Source organism: Lytechinus variegatus, chromosome 6 (assembly GCF_018143015.1).
Source record: "Lytechinus variegatus isolate NC3 chromosome 6, Lvar_3.0, whole genome shotgun sequence".
Classification (NCBI taxonomy): Eukaryota; Metazoa; Echinodermata; class Echinoidea; order Temnopleuroida; family Toxopneustidae; genus Lytechinus; species Lytechinus variegatus.
The window spans coordinates 6,627,823-6,645,917 of record NC_054745.1 but is presented as its reverse complement, the minus strand read 5'-3'; the positions used below and the strand labels follow the sequence as shown (position 1 = coordinate 6,645,917).

At 36.5% G+C, this 18,095-nt stretch overlaps 1 protein-coding gene across 1 annotated transcript; it reads right to left on the bottom strand.

The window, feature by feature from the left end:
- Positions 1-975: 975 nt before the first annotated feature.
- On the bottom strand, positions 976-16,476 carry LOC121416931. Its single transcript, XM_041610464.1, has 3 exons — positions 16,200-16,476; positions 11,892-12,065; positions 976-3,761 (listed from the first exon to the last, which is right to left on the bottom strand). Exons 2-3 carry the CDS (start codon positions 12,045-12,047, stop codon positions 2,562-2,564), a joined length of 1,356 nt encoding a protein of 451 aa, XP_041466398.1. The 5' UTR covers positions 12,048-12,065; positions 16,200-16,476; the 3' UTR covers positions 976-2,561.
- Between the last annotated feature and the right edge of the window lie 1,619 nt (positions 16,477-18,095).

Below are 18,095 nucleotides of genomic sequence, written 5' to 3'. Positions count from 1 at the left end.
ATTATGTGCTACTTTTATTTACATGAAAATGACTATTACTTGTATGACCACGCAGGTAAGCAATATTATACACCCTATTCTTTGAAATTGCTAATGGTGCTGTCACACCTTGGCGTTTTAGACAGCGTATGCCCGACGTATCAAAATTTCTCTAAAACGTCGGCATACGCTGAACTTTGATTTTTTTTCAACTCTGGGCGTATACTTAGCGTATTCATAACGAGTTGGACGAATACATAACGTATTAGTAACTTATATCGAACGCTTCGTTAACTTATAAATAGTGTATTCCAACTAATGCTTAGCGTATTGCTGGCGTACTCAACTTATGCCCTACGATAGCCTAACTTACGCATAGCGCGCGGCAGCGTATCGCTGACGAACACGTGTCGTAGCCTATAAAAAGGCTGCCGTTCGACTATTCAAATCACAACTGCACGATACATCACCGTATCAACACCGCCGCCATGCAGAAGAAAACTCCTGTGAACCCCACCTTTATATACCAATTCCTATAAACGTTGTCAATACGCCATTATACGGTAGCTGTAAAACACGTTCAGTAAGTTTCGTAGTCGTCCGGGGCACGTCTTCATACGTCAATATACGTTGGAGTTAAGTTACACATACGTTCAAAGCATAGGTTAGAAGTAAGTTTTAGGGTACGCTGGAATTTATCTCGACGTACATCGACTTATGAGTAACTTACGAGTAACGTGTGTCAACGTGTATCAACGATCGCGTAACTTGCCTACAAATTATGGCCCCTTATGGCCCGCGTATGCGGATACGCGGGCCATATGAGCCATACGCTGGCATACGTCGAAATTTTTGTGCAAGCACAAAATTTTTCGACGACCTTGCCGTATGACGACGTATAACAGCGTGTTTTAGCGTACTCTTAACGTATGCAAAACTTACCCGTAACGTATTCGACGTACGCCAGCGTATTCGCCAAATTCCTCATACGTCGGGCATACGCTGTCTAAAACGCCAAGGTGTGACAGCGCCATTAGTAAGAACCATGGGAGCTATTGTAATTGTTCCAAAACGTTAAAATGACTGACTGGACTCACCCTGCTCTCAATTTCTGGATCAGCCATTGCCTTACATCCCAAATCTGATGAAATAAATGTACAATAGCCCCAATAACAATAATGACTTAATCGGCATAATGCAGAGTTATGTAGCGCACGTATCCACCTACACATTCTAATGCTGGGAGCTTTTTGAGGATTTACTTTCTGTCGGTACCAGCTGACTTCATCTGGGTTGGGTGCAGCACAATGTGGGTTAATCCTTGCAGCTAAAAGAAACCCACCATGGCTGGGAATCGAACCTACGTCCCACAGATTGAAAGATGAGAGTCTTAACCACTAGACAACGCCGCCCCAATATCATAGACATGATCATACACTGCACACAAAATGGAAAATACATAGCTTTTCCCTAAGTATTTTTACGCGATTTTGGCATCGCTCACAAATATGATTTCTTGGCCAAAGTAACCAGTCTGTTGCTGAATATGTGAAAAAATGACACCAATCAACTAATAAACTGTTTACATTGTATAAATACAGGTGTTGAGTTAACACCAGACTGGGCATCTATATAGGAACACACCAGGGAAGTGTTGAAACAACACCAGTTAAGAATCAATCAGACATATGGTATTAAAGTGGTGCTGTTTCGACACCTCTTTGGTCTTATCCTATATAGATTCCGAGCTGGTGGTAATGTTACACCGGTATTTTTGCAGTGTAGGTTAATTGATGTTGGATGAATTTTACCAATCATTTTCGAGAACACACAAACGAGAATGACTACTTAAAAACAAATTCATTGTAACTAACTTAATATTACAGACTGGGTGGATGATTCATAAAGCTTTTCGTAAGTTAAGAGCGACTTTATGACCGAGCGGTGATCCTTTCTTACGTACGTTAAACGTCGCCAACAAACATCTTTTGCGTATTTACCATTTGCCACAAGAAAGGATCACCAGTCGTTCTTAAAGTCGCTCTTAACTTATGAACGGCTATATGAAACACCCACCCGTTTTATCTTCAATACACAATCTTTTGAATCTCATTGCATTCTGAATATACAGGGAAAACCCCTGATAATTTTAATATACTTCTTTTAAATCAATATTGCTCATACATTTCCATTGTAAAGTTGGATATTGCACATGAACGTTGTAGGCCCTAGTTTACAACAATCTGATGGTTCTTAGGTAACATAGAAGTTAATGATTAATCGTACACTAAATTCTCACAATTGATTGTACTTTGTAGTCAATCCAATCGATCGTAGAAAATGTTCTACGATTATTGCTAAGCTTGGTGTTACGGCCTCAGGTACCTGTGGCATAAAAATCCGATAAGACCTGATTTTTTGGATAGATATTATGCGGGTATTAGGTTTAATACAAAAATGAAATCTTGTAAAAAGTGAGAAGAAACAGAGAGAGAGAGAGAGAGAGAGATAGAAAGTCGTATAAAGCAACGGGTCCGAATTATATTGCCTCTGTATTTATTTATTATTTTTTGGTTAGTATACTACTTTAACCTCTTCAAAACAGCTTCGTACCCCGGTGCTTGGTTAAATACCAATATCTCATTGTCACCGTTGATGGCGATGTTTCCAGATGACGTCACAATGAATTCCGATAGCAGGAACCTCGATATCTTGCATCGGACGATCACCTCGATGCGACCTGTATTCGGGGAACGCATTGCGACGTATGTGGTTGGGTCGTCTTCTTTCTTATACATGATGTAGATGACGTCACGACTCACTGCGCATCGCAACTCACTCCACGTGCTGTCTTGGATCGTCTCCCTCAGGACGCCTAAATCATCATAGACACTGATTACCGTAATGCCGGTTTGTATTACGATCCAGCCACGGCTCATGTAGTATATTCCATTAATTTTCTTCCCGTCAATGGGTAAGGTTCGGATGATTTTTCCGTTCCTGGGATTCAGGAAATAGATTTTCCCGTTGAGTTCATCTCCAACCAACACCAAGCCATCCTTTGTCACGGCTACCCTCGCGCGGGCCGACGGGATGCCTATTGATTTCACTGACGCACCAGCCATATCATAAATATGAATAGTCTTACTATTATAGTCACTTACAACTAGTGTGTCATTATACGCGCATGCACAGTCACAAATATCGAAATGCGCGTCCGCAACGATCGTACGCGCTTGTTCGGTATCGGTATTTATTTCAAAGAGCCCGGATCTAACCTCGTTCGTCATTATTACACCGCTGTTGCCTCTGGATTTTGCAAGGAGTTCTGGATAAGATATGTTTGTGGGTATGGGGATATTACGCTCCAACTCCCACGAGTGTTGTACTCCATTGAGTGTCCCTACGAGATCTTCCGAGTCATTTTGTTGTCGGGTGAATTTGATCTTCCTGCACGAGGCTGTGACGAGGCGCACCGTATCAAGGCTATCCTTGGCGACGTTCTGTAGAGTGTCGCACGGTTCGGTTTCTTCGACCGCTGTAAGGTTGGCCATAGCTCCTGACCGCATCTTTACCTGAGCTTCAATGCGACCTCGCCTCTCTTTCATCGTGTTCTCGAAGCTTTCCCGCAATCTGCTGATTTCGGCAAGCAAAGCCCCCTTTCGTTCTCGAATCAGTTTTCCCTTCTGTTCGGCTTTCTGGTGGATTTCTCGAATGTGGCGATCCCTTTCCTTCGAAATCTTTCTGATGGCATCGTCTGCTTCTTGTTTTGCTCGACTTGCCTGTTTAACAGAAAGGGAAAAAAAATCTCAAATAATATTACGCGGAAAATGATAGTGCTAGACAGGTCAGACGTGGCCCATGAAAAGGGGGAGGCTTGTACATTAGCCACATTTTCTTCTCCAGTCATTGTGACTTCAACAAGAATAGTCGGGGCAAAGGAAAATAAGAAAGAAGTGTAACATATCTAGCGGAAAACATTTTTTATGTCTCTTAGATGCGTTACTGTTTTATATCTAAAATGTTTTACTATTTTAATCGAACTTTGCTGGAGCGTTCCTGGGGCGGTGAAAACAAAATCATCACCGCTCGTTACCGTTCACCACCGATAATTTGGCACCGTTAAGGCAACGTCGTATACGCTCAGCCACCGCTGCTGGTCCCTCCTATCGTTCCAAAAGTTCACCATCGCTCCAAAAACACCCAGTCAAAGTTTGCCAACGCTAGATTGAAGTTTGTGGAAGCTTGGGTCCACTAGGCCAACGCAGAAATCTCAAACGCTGGACCACCGCTGTTTCGCCAGCTTTGGCCGGACAGCGATTAAACGTGACAAAAACTTTGATGGAGCGGTTGTAAGCATTTACCAAGTGGACACGGGATTGATGGAACCGTGTCATGTCTTGGAGCAGAGATCATTTGCGACGATGAACTTTGGTTTGGCGTTGGTATGGAGGTGTCAGAGAGGGACCAGTCTTTGGCAATAAAAACGGGGAGAAATAGACCACGAGCTCGTTTGGAACTTCTATCAAATAAATTGTCAATTCATTAGATCGAATGTACGGAATCTTTCTCTGGATTAGATTTGTTGCATTTTTCACCTATCATCTTCAAAAGCTGTGTAAATGGTCATATCTGGATTATTGATACTTTCTACAATGCTCTAAGGAGATTTTAGCGGCTCTTCATGGAGTAGCGAGGAGGGAAAATAAGGCAAGTTTCTACCTACTCCAAACTGTATTATTTACTTCAGTCCCAGATACCTAATTTTTTGTCACTCCATCCAACTCGTGTGACATCTTAGGCCTATCTCTCCTGTGCATTTTTCTCCAAGGCTCTGCTTATTTATTGTCATTCAAATTTCATTATGCCTGACAACACAACAGTAAATACCAGACAGACGACAGCCTTGGCAACCCAGGTGATGAAGGATCTTTTGCAGAATCAAGAGTTCATCAAACTTTTGGACAACGTAGTTAGCAATGCAATAGAAAAAAAGCTGAATGAATTGATTGCAAGCATAGAGACAGTAAAAGGTGATGTCATCAACCTACACAATAGAGTGGATGAGAAAGAAAGAGAAATCATGCATCTTCGTGAAAAGATTTCCAGCCAAAACAACAGATGTTCAAAGCTAGAGAATTTGATTGACAACATGGAGCAGTACTCCCGGCGTTCGTGCATTCGGATATTTGGTGTAAAGGAGTCAACTGGAGAGAACACTGATGACATAGCAACAGACATCATATGTGGAAAGCTGGGCATTCAACTTGATAAAACAACAGACATCGATCGTTCTCATCGGACAGGAAAACTAAAGGCTCATCCATCGTCAACGACTGGACATCCATCTTCTGGTGATGTGACATCAAGCGCTTCAGCATCTCGCGTGGCTTCTACTGATCTTTCTTCTAGTATCATTCGCGATAAATATGCTCGCTCTATCATCGTGAAACTTACCACCTACAGAAAACGAAGAGAAATCATGGAAAACAGAAAGAAGCTGAAAGGAAGCGGCATCACAATCGTCGAAGATCTAACAGCAAAGAACCAGAGTCTCCTCAAGCAAGCTCGCGCTCATCCTGTCATTCAGTCAGCATGGTCATCTGATGGACGAGTCATCGCGTTAATCCCAGCAACAGGAGGTAAAACAGCCACAAAGCTGATCTCAAGTGTGTATGATCTGGAGAAGATGAAGAAAAGCTGATCTGATCATGTACATGTACCTACAGTACTTACCTGTCACTGGAGTTGTTAGTAAGCTAGCTCTACCGACCTACCTGTAAGCATTTCCATTGCAGAAATCTTGCCAGCAGTTGAATAGTTAATTTGCTTAATACTATGAATTCATTCACTCCGAAGCTACTCCTTTCTTTCTATCTCTCTCTCTTTCTGAAACGAACAATTTTATCAGTTTATGAGTAGTCTTATTATCTATGTGCTTTTGTTAAACCTGTTTATATGTTATTTAAATGTCTATTTCCACGTCTTGTTCCTTTTGTTTGAGGCAAATTCCAAATCTGAATAATCATGAATGTCCTTTCTTTAAGGAGAGTTTACAGGAGCACACCTCTGTGGGGACTGAAGAGAATGATTTTATTAATGATACCTGCTATTATCTGCCATTTCAATTAAATGATCACTTTAATTCTTGCCAATATAATCTTAATGATTATAGTACACTGTCAGTTGTGCATTTCAATTGTCGAAGTATTAAGAAAAATTTTGAAAATATTGAATCTCTTTTGTCTACTTTAAATTTTTCTTTCCATATCATAGCTTTGTCTGAGACTTGGCTAATCAATGACGAGACATTTATATTCAGTGGTTACAATTTTGTTGGTACTGGCCGTAAGAATAAGCGAGGTGGAGGTGTTGGCTTTTTTATCAGAAATGGTGTGAGGTTTCATCGGCGCACTGATCTTGATGTTTTTAATGATTCTATTGAGTCGATTTTTATTGAAGTGTTTCATAAGGAAAAAAGCTTAATTCTTGCCACAGTGTACAGACCTCCTTCTCAACCTATCACTGATTTTTTTAACTTTGTTGAGCCATCGCTCCATAAAATATCATCAGGGCATAAGGAATGTCAATTGATTGGCGATTTTAATGTTGATTTATTGAATCCCACAATGAATAATGATATTGATAAATTTATTGATTTTCTTCTTACATTTTCCTTTACTCCGTTGATTCTCAAACCAACACGGATCACTCATAATTCTGTTACTCTTATTGATAATGTATTTACAAACAGGCCTGAATATAATCTTGGTACTGGCATAATTTTAAGTGATGTGAGTGATCACCTGCCTATTTTTACCTTTTCTAAATTTTATAGTTTTCCCCATAAATCACTATGCAATAATGTAAGATGTAAGCGTGTTATAAATGATGTTAATACTTCTAGATTTTGTAATAAATTGCAAACTGTTAACTGGAATATGGTTCTTGAATCGACATATGTTGATATTAAGTTCGATGCATTTATGTTAAGCCTTACTAGTATTTACAATGAATGTTTTCCTCTCCAAACAGTAAAACAACCTATATTTAATAAAAATAAACCCTGGTTTGATTCAGGATTAAAGAAAATGATTAATAAAAAAACATCTTTTGTATAGGAAGTATCTCAAAAACCCAACAACATATCGAAAAAATGCTTACTGTACTTACCGAAATCTAGTAACTTAGGAAATTCGTAGGCACAAGAGAGAATATTATTTTAATTTGTTTAAGAAATCTTGTAATAACACAAAAAGTATTTGGAAAATAATTAATCATATTTTGAATCGAGTGAAGAACAAGTTAGATTGCCTATGCATTAAGATTAACGGTGTACAAATTTTTGACTAAAATACTATTGTAAATGCATTTAATAACTTTTTCGCTGATGTTGGGAATGACATTGAGAGAACTTTACCAGTTGTACAGAATCATTTTTCAGAGTTCCTTCCTAAAAAATATTACATACATTCTATGTTTATGAATCCAATTGAATGTCATGAAATACTTGAAATCGTAAGACATCTAAAATCTAGTAAAAGTCCTGGATATGATGATATAGACGTTGACATTATTAAAAAGAATATTTTATTATTTGTAAAACCTTTGTGCAATATTTTTAATTGTTCTTTACAAAACGGGATTTTTCCAAGCAAGCTTAAGTTAGCGAAAGTTATTCCTGTCTACAAGAAAGGGGATAAATGTGTATTGAATAACTACCGTCCAATATCAGTACTCTCTACATTTTCTAAGATTTTTGAAAAACTTGTTTATACTCGCCTTATGTCATTTCTATGTAGTAATAATATTTTGTATAATAGACAATATGGTTTTAGAAAAAAATATTTTTCGTATATGGCATTACTTGATTTTATTAATACCATTTCTGAAACATTTGAAAATAAGCAATTTTTGATCGGAATATTTTTAGATTTATCAAAGGCGTTTGATTGTATCAATCACAATATTTTGATAGAAAAACTGAAATTCTATGGAATTAGAGGTTCTTGCTTGGATTGGTTTGTAAGTTATTTAAATAATAGACTCCAGTATGTATCAATTGACAATGTGTCCTCTGAAATAAAATCAATTTCTTTAGGCGTACCCCAGGGATCAGTACTTGGCCCGTTACTTTTTCTTTTATACGTTAATGATATTCAATATGTAAGTGATATACTAAACCCAATTGTTTTTGCAGATGACACCAATTTATTTTTAACAGGGGACAACGTACAGACGCTGAATAACACTCTCTCTACTGAATTATCTAAGGTTAATTCATGGTTTTTAGCAAACAGACTTAAATTAAATCTTGATAAAACTGTTTGTATGTTATTCCAACCTAAAATAAAAATATTAATTGTAATGAAATAGATGTATGTATCAATGGTTGTAATATACCATTTGTTCATTTTACTAAATTTTTGGGGATTACCATAGATGATAAATTAACTTGGAAAGAACATATTAACAGCGTGTCTTGTAAAGTAGCACAAACATTAGGTGTCATGAACAGACTTAAACATATATTACCTTTGAATATCCTTCTTAATCTGTATTATACAATGATTTTACCTCATTTTAACTATTGTAATATTGTTTGGGGGAATTGTTCTGATTGCCATCTGAGTAGATTAAGAATACTTCAAAAACGTGCAATAAGAATTATCACAAACTCTAACCCTCGTACACACACTGCACCATTTTTTGCCAAATATAAAATACTCACTATAGATCAAATCAATAATCAACAAACTGCTATATTTATGTATTCTTATTACAATAATCTCTTGCCAAACTTTCTTAATAGATGTTTTGTACAGAATAAATCACTTACTGGTCGTCTAACCAGACAAGCTAATGATCTTTTTATTCCAAATTTCAAATACACATTTTCACGAAACACTATTCAATATGTCGGACCTAAACTTTGGAATTCTTTATCGAATGAACTCAAACATTCCCCCCACACTCCTGTCTTTCAAACGGAAATATAAATTTTATCTATTTACTCCATAAGATAGTTTTATATTTGTCTCCCCCCCCCCCTTCATTTGTCTTTTACTTTCTCTTGCTTCGTCTGGGGTTTTTAGGTTAAGTATCTATTTTTTCTTTTGTAATTTATGTATTCCATTTTTTTCTTTCATTGGGGATTGACCTTGATAGATCAATATGGCCTTTGTCAATCCCCTCCACATTTTGATTTTCTATGTTCTTTTTATGTATATATTGTTACTATTTATACTTGTATTTGTTATTATCTATGTATTTGCTCGATTGTAATGTTTATTACATGTTTTTTACTCAATATGTGGAAATAAATTGAATTGAATTGAATTGAACTTCTATCAGAGAGATTAGTTGAGCTCTGTAGTCAAAAGAGGTATGCTATTAAGCCATCTTTAAACGAACCCCAGCCGAGCCAACGCCCGCATGCCCAGAGTACCGCTTTATCAACGCTTGTGTCACTGCTAAACCAACGCTAAATCAACGCCGGTTTCAGAGGTGCACCGTTAAGGCAACGCCCGTGTTTTTCGATTTTCCCCCCATTTCGTGCGCGGTGACGAGCTGTGGCGAAATTCGGCCCCTTTCCCTACCGTTCAATGACCGCTCCAACAAAGTTCGGGCGTTGTGGCCAGGCCTATCACTGTACATTATCAACGTCACATCTTGGTCATTGCCCCCATATTCTCCCCGAAAAAAGAAAAAACAAGATGGGTTTCATACCAAAGGTGTTTATTCTGGAAAATAAAATTATGATAAAACAATGATAAGTCGCTTTTCATCGAGTTCAAGAGAGCCCACAATTTTATTGAATAATAACATCACCAACATTAGCACCGACAGTAGATGATTTTCTTTTTTTTTGATTGACTGCATTAATGATTCATTTTATTTCATTTCCATTTTCCGTGAACAAACTTACAACATAACGTGACATATAAGATGACAAAAAACATTTTCTTTGTCAATTGCACCTTTCTCATGCTAGTTAAAGACCAGTAGCTTCGGGGCTATCATCCCCCCTTCATTTATAAGAAATTAAAACAAAATAATTTATTGAAAGAGATAAAGAAAAAAATCATATAAGAAGACAAAGAGAGGAAATATATCTAAACAAATTCTATTACAGTTCATCAGTAATAATCATTCCTATAGCAATTTCAAGAATCCTTGAGATAAGATAGCAAACAATTACTCCTCATTACATGAGCATCCGGCCTTGCAGAATGAGTTTCCCTTGGGCATTGAATAACCAGCTGCAAATGTGAAAATCAATTATTGGTATTAAAAATAAATAATGAACAAATTTATGTTTACTGATTGATATTTTCCCTATAATGGAGACGTTGAGATCTATTTAAAGACCTTTTTCTCAACCACACTGTTCAAAATAAAACTGTTAAAAACATTAGTAATTACTGGCAGCTGGGACTCACAAACAGTGTTAACTGTTAGATTACGATAGGCTGTAAAAATGCAAAAAAATATAAGTGTTTAAAAACGGGGAAAATATGGCATTTAATTTACAAAAAAGAACACTATTTATACTAAAGATGCACTGCCTTCAAAAACCGCGATAGTTCGTTGGCATTTTTACAAAGATTATCAATCTTGACTTTGTTTCACATTTAACTTGTAATTCTACGTTACATATCACTGCATCAATACGTTTGGTTTGTAAATTCATTGTGTCGTCTGTTTTGAAAAGGTAAACATTCTTTATTTTTTCTTTGTAAAATTACTAATAGTTGTAACAATGCAATCCTAACTGGGAATAATACAACTTTTCTACTTTTCATGCCAAATTACATAGCTCCGCCCAAGAATTCGTTTTTATAAAGATACATACAGGACATGTAAAAATCATTTTCGCTTTTTTTGTTCTCTCTCTCTCTTTATCTCTATCTTTGTCACTCTCACTACCCGCTCTTTCCCTGTCTCCGCCTGTAACTTCATTACCATCTCTACTACTCCCTCTCATTGCGATTCTACATTAGTTCTTTATCCCCCTTCCTCTAAGTTTCCCTCTCCCGTACAATAGCATATTTCCCTTCGAACCCCCACAGACATTTATAGATAGCTGTTACAGTGGGCAAGTAAAATAGCTTCATGAATCAGATCAGGTTTCATCTCGCACTATACTATGAGGAATATTAATTCAATTTCGTGTGACCTTTCAGGAATTCTCGTTTTGATGGATCCTAGTACATTGTTCGCTCATCTGTTCGAATTGAGAGGGCAAGGACGATCTATAAGAAATGTATATATATTTGAAATTATACATGTGCAACTTCTTTGGCAACTCTTGTATTCAAAGATGTTGTGAATGAAAAAAATAGGTTAATGTAATATATGTATGAATATATACATTTGTGCGTGTGTGTAATATAAAGTATAAAGAGAAAGAGATGAAACGATATCGAGAGCCCCCTAATGGAACGAAAGTAACGATCCATCCCTAAATAAAGAAAACAATCAAGAAAAGGAAAATGCTATGAATTGGTATGTTTTCATTGATTTATAACAAAATAAATCTATAATTTTCCCTTGAAAAATTAGAGGGAGCAATTTCTCGCCAAAACAGTCCCCCCCCCACTCATGTTTCAAAAGTGTTTTCATTTAACAACAACATTAGCAACAACAACAAGAACAGCAGAATCAGCAGGATTTTGAATATTCATGGTAATTGCTATATTGTAAAAGTAAGAAAAATGTACCAGCTAGGCCGGTAATCAAATAACTGTTGGCATTGTATTATTAATAAATTTTGACGCCAAAGTAAATTGACTAGTGATTTATGTAAACCAATGAATACCACAAGTTTCGCTGCGCGCAACCATGATCGACTACTTCCAATGTTGGAATTGGATATAAACCCCTGTGGATACCCATGGGTGAATACAAACCTGAACTCGTGCTTCTTTTTCAACATTTTCGACGTCCTCCTCGGTAGCCGATGTAATACTCTCGGCAAGGCTCTCGAAGTTTGCTCTGCCCTCGTCGCTACATCGTCCAATCTGTGATAGATATCGAGCAGTCTTCTCCTCCGTCATCATTGACATCGGAGCAGCTTGGGTGTACTATAATATTGAGTGAGATATAAAATGAAAATCATGATGGTATATACGGGTAAAGTGTGATGTCAAATTTACCTGTTCATTATAGAAGTCCGTGAAGAGAGAAGATCAACCGAATTTTAAATGGATATTGTAATACGAATTGATGTACATGTATGATGTATATAATAACGTTACCGGCAATTAATATACCCATTGCCTGTAAAAAAAGAAAAAAAAGTGTAAATGGATGTGAGGATATTCAAAATAACAGTGGCAATCAAACTGAAGTTGAGGTTCCCGCGGAAAACAACACTGAATAGAGATGGGGTTTTTTTTCAGAAGATAACAGTCCCGTGAAACATTACGATAAATTGCTATGATTATTCGTTTTATATCATTTTCCCTTATCGATATAAAACTGCTTCAACAAAAGGAAGAAGAAGGGGAGGGAAGGGAGTGGGGTGGAAGAGAGAAATACATAGCAAGGAGAAAATAATTTCAGATAAGAAAAGCAAGTTATGCTTCATGGGGAGGGGGTAGGGCTGAAACCCATCAACCAAATTTCTCTCTAAAATGATTAGTAATCCTGAAAACAGAGACGCGATGAAAGGATTGTTATTCATTGGTTAGGTCGGTACAGCTTGCAAGCTTTGGAATCAATCAGCGTCAAGTAATTAATTATACAGTGCGTATCAAAAAAAAGTTTACACTTTGAAAAGATCCTGTAAAATGATACATTTGTAATATCCTGAAGATTGTTCCACATTTTAACATTGGTACAGGTCCATTACAGCAAATGACGATATAACTGTCGAAAAATATTTCCGCTTGAGTGAGCACCACTTACTTTTGAAAAGTTAGTGAAAAATGATTTGCGCAGAAATTTGAAATAGTTATGCGAATAAAAGCTACCTTAATCATGAAGAACACATGGAATTTAGCTAGTAAAAGTGATATGAAGATATCTTCTACATTGTTTGACTTGTTTCCTTGCCCAAAACACTTCGAAGAGTGCATTTTGCCCCACCCCACTCCCCACACACCGAGGCCATCGTGACGATATTTGCTTTACACTCAGTTGGAATTTACATGGAATGGCTTAAGCTTGATTTTTATTTTGTTAGTCATTGCTAAGCTTGGGAAAAGTGTGGAGAAACAAGTATTAAATGAAAAATGAAATGTAAACCAACTTTCAATGATAAAAACTTAGTGAAAAAATGCTGGAGATGTCTGATACAAACTTTTGTTCAGATTCAGTTATGTCCTCAGATCCAGCTGGCACAAAAAGGGTAAAGGTTGTGCTTATTGTGTGTTGAACTTTCAATTTGGGTGACAAAATTGTCATAAAATGCTTGAATGTATCTGTTTTATTCCAATTGACTAAAAGTGCAAGGGAAATGTATGATAAATCTTTCGTAGTGTCAGTTTGATTTCGTCCTTTCGACTTGACACAGCATGAAAACGAGCATTTCTGCGCAAACAGATTTCTGCGAGCTTTACAGAAATGGACAGTGCTCACTCAAGTGTAACATTCTGACAAAACTTTTACTTTCATTGGATAGATGAGACCCAAACCCAAGATTATATGTGAAAAAATTACCCACGTGTTGTGTATTTTTTAATTCCCAGGACTTTTTTAAAGTGTAAACTTTTTTTTGATACGCACTGTAGTGCATACACGTGGATATGATATATTTGAGAAAAATAAGAGAAGAGATATCTGTCTGATATCATGGATATACCATGTATAGGGCAAGTATTCACATGGTTATTATTGGTGCGTGTATATGAATTAGGACTATGCACATATATACCAAAATAAACTGAAGTAATCATGAGTATTATCATTAGAATCAATTTGTCATAATTTTATTATCATTTTAAAAAGTATTAGTAATATCATTACATTATTATTACCATTGCTATTTCTACTACCACCAATACTACTACTACTACTACTACTACTACTACTACTACTACTACTACTACCACTTCTAGTTTTACTACCACTACTACTACTACGACGACGACGACGACGACTACTACTACGACGACGATGATGACTACTACTACTACTACTACTACTACTACTACTACTGCTATTACTACAACAACAGCAACAACAACAACTACTACTACTACTACATGTACCACTGCTATTATTACTACTACTAATACTACTTCTTTTACTAGTACTACTACTACTACTACTACTACTACTACTACTACTACTACTACTACTACTACTACTACTGCTACTACTACTACTACTACCACCGCTTTTACCTACAACATGGTGATGAAATCATATTACTTGTTGTAATAATGATACTGTCACCAATAGTCACGCATTCAATGTATCCCACGATCAACGTACAAATACCTAAACCATGTAAACAGGCGTTATACATATATGATATTTCGCTTTAGGTAATTCCCTAATGCAACGCAATATTTTCATAATCTAGTTATTCAGTAATCCAACTAGTGTGAGTTAATGATTCATGGCATAGAAGCAATACCTAGGCAGAGGAAGACAAGTGATCAATATTAGCTTAAGTCTCGTTCATCATAGACCATTTCACCTTCTCACTCTATATCGGATGATGATGATGATGATGATGGTGGTGATGATGATGGTGGTGATGATGATGATGGTGGTGATGATGATGGTAGTGGTGATGATGATGATGATGGTCATAGTGGTGACGATGGTAGTGATGATAATGATGATGGTAATGATGATGATGATGATAATGCCGATGATGATGATGACGATGATGATGATTTTGATGACGGTGATGATAACGATGGTGACGACGTAAATGTGTCGATGATGGTGGTGATAGTGGTGACAATGATAGTGATGATGATGGTGGTAATGATGATGATGGTGGTGATGATAATGGTGGTGACGATGATGATGATGTTGAAATGACGATGTGTTGGTTGTGGTGGTCATAATATGGTGATGATAAGGATGATAATGATGATGATGATGCTTCAATTATGTTAGTGTTGATAATGACGACTGTAATGGTGTGTGTGAACGAAGGTGATGATAAATAACAAAGGCAAACAAATGGGATTTTTGCGTATTATTTTTAACCGAAGCTTACCGAAATGAGGTTTTCATATATCCATTTAAGTTGAACTACTTTCTAAATCCCTGAACTAGATCTAAACAAGATTAAGATAAAAACTAGTTTTATTTTATTCGAAATCTCATGCCGACTTGGTCGACGCTTGATCAAACCAGGATATACATGACAGCACTACTACCAAATCTCGTCTTTCAAACAGGGGGTCGTGGGTTTGAATCCTAGCCATGGCAAGGTTTCCTTCAGCAAGAAATTTATCCATACTGTGCTGCACTCGACCCAGGTGAGGTGAAAGGGTACCCGGCATGATTATTTTCTTGAATGCACTGAGTGCCGGTGATGGTAACTCGAGCTAAAGCCAGGGTAATAATAACAGTTTGAATCCTCAGGCAAAAGAATCTTTATAAATCCAGCTATTATCATTATTATTATTATCATTATTAATATTCTAATCATTATTGTTACCATTATAATCATTATTATTATTATTATCATTATCAATGCTATGTGAATCTTGCAAAGATATAAATATAGCGCAGTGGTTAATGCCTAAGGTTGCCCATACATCATTAGAATATAATGTGACGCTTTATTTTCGGGTATCTGCGACACAAAAACACTCTTACAAAATTGATGTTCAATTGTTTTCGACGAAAAAAGACTTATTTGACATTCAGCCGCGCTATGATCGACTAAATAAATATATGTCAGCTGTTTAGGTTAAATTGTAAAAACCAACCAATTCTTTATAGTGCTCAGATAATTGCTAATACAAATAAGAGTGAGACAAAAATCCTACACCGGTTATTCATATAGCTTTATGAAGTGAAATATATAATTATGAAATATGATTAAAATTTAGAATTATACACCAAACTCATCTTACGTAAAGGAGTACGAAATACGACGACACAATGAATAAGAATCAGTAAAATGACCTTGTTATAGTGACATAAAATATCATACGAAAATGAATTAGGAAATTAACCTGAAAATGCAAATAATTAGATACTAAATTAAATGAAATAAATAAATTGTGATACTAATTACTTACTTTCGGAGTAAAGAATGGATGATTGGAGTAACTGTGAATTACCGTAGACACAGTGAAATGCTACAGTGGCAATACTGGTTGCTTCGAATTAAGCAAAATATCGCTTCTACTTCTTTTACCCAGCGTGTATATGACTTTCCCAGGGTCGAATAATGCTAGCAAGAGCGAGCAGGCAATGCATTTAACGTCCAACAAAATACCCCGATCTAAAGCTTTTTGCGCAGATAAATGCATACGTGACGCCAATATGATGACTCTGTGTGTGCACTCGTGTACATGGTGTATGGCACACAACGCTTGATTATGGGTGTGTGTATGTGATAGAGATTTCGCGTGTGGGTGTGGGTTTTGTTGTGCGTGCGTGGCAATAGCGCTGCAAGGCAAGTCTGGGCGTCGCAGATGAAGATGTTAAAGTGATTACGTCATAAGGGAAAATGGGATGCAAAGGGATTTTAGAGACTGTGTAATCGCCGGGGGAGGGAGTGGATAGATACTGTATTCAAAGAAAGAAGGCATCGCATGACGAATAGGGAAATATGCTAGGTTATTACTAATACGTAACAGGCGAAGGACATGGAGACATAGATGCAATAGCCAAGGATAAAATAACTACAATGGGTATAGAAACCTAATGATATGGTGAAAACATGCAATAGGCAAATGAACATATTTCATGAGGGCTGAATAAAAAAGAAGTAATAGAGAGAGAAAATACAGGGATAAAATAGACAATAAATTAACATTACATGTTGTTTTGTTATGAATGATGTTATCAGAAAATATATTTGTATTAAATGTATATATACAAGCTCTCCCTAGGATGCAAGTATCATGCAAGGGTGCCACGATGTCTCATAATAATGTCAAATGAAGTGTGCTATCTTACTTTCATTATTTTCCAAGTGGTATCATAATACAATCTCCCGTTACATATGAATTATAATACGAATTTAGCAAATCGTGTTATGAATATGTAAATACTTCATCAATCAGATGCTATGGAAATTAAACGTATTTTTTCATACAATCAGAGCAAATAGTCTTTTCATCATTGAAAACTGTAGCATAGAAACCTATTTCAAAAATGGTAGGATGCTAACCTAAATTAGATCCATGAAGTTTTTGTCACGATAAAGGTTTTAACATGTCATTTTTCAACCCAAGTATAACGAACATTCGGGTAGTTATACCTTAGTCACACTTCCCCTATACGGCAGCCGTACAGCGAGTCGAAATCAGCCGTTTTACTACTTCTTACCAGCTACATATAGGTGGTTTTAATAAAACTGACAAATGAGCGGCCGCGTAAGAGAAATGTGACTGACGTATAAAGAGTTGTGAAGTGATAGTGTTCAAATACTAGGAGACTACCACTATTGATTACTAACGGGTAATTCATCAACAATTGTTCACTTCAGAAAATAGGATCCATGAAAGGTACAAGTATCAAGATATGACACAATTCTGATTTCATGAAGGAAAAAATGAATAAAAAACAATGGTGATAATTATCACCAGTCCACCAATGCATATTGGTGACGTCATGCACATAACTATTTTCATAGAATACTGCATCATGCTGATTATGAAATAAAATGTATTTTATGGATATTTAAATGAAATTATCAGCGGTTTCGTCGATCTGATTCAAGCTGGAAATACAGATTTAAAAACATGAATCTGATAGCAACAAGTTAAAGTGTATTATATTCATGCTTATTTCCATGTTTGACATTTTGATGTACATGTAACAGGCGAGAAGCTTCCCAATAAAATAGATTTTAGTTAAATTTTAATCATTAATTCCCGCCTAGATTGCAACTTTAGAAGCATGAATTTGAGAGGAATATATTAAGGTATAGCATGCATAGTAATGATTTGTTACATGATTGCATG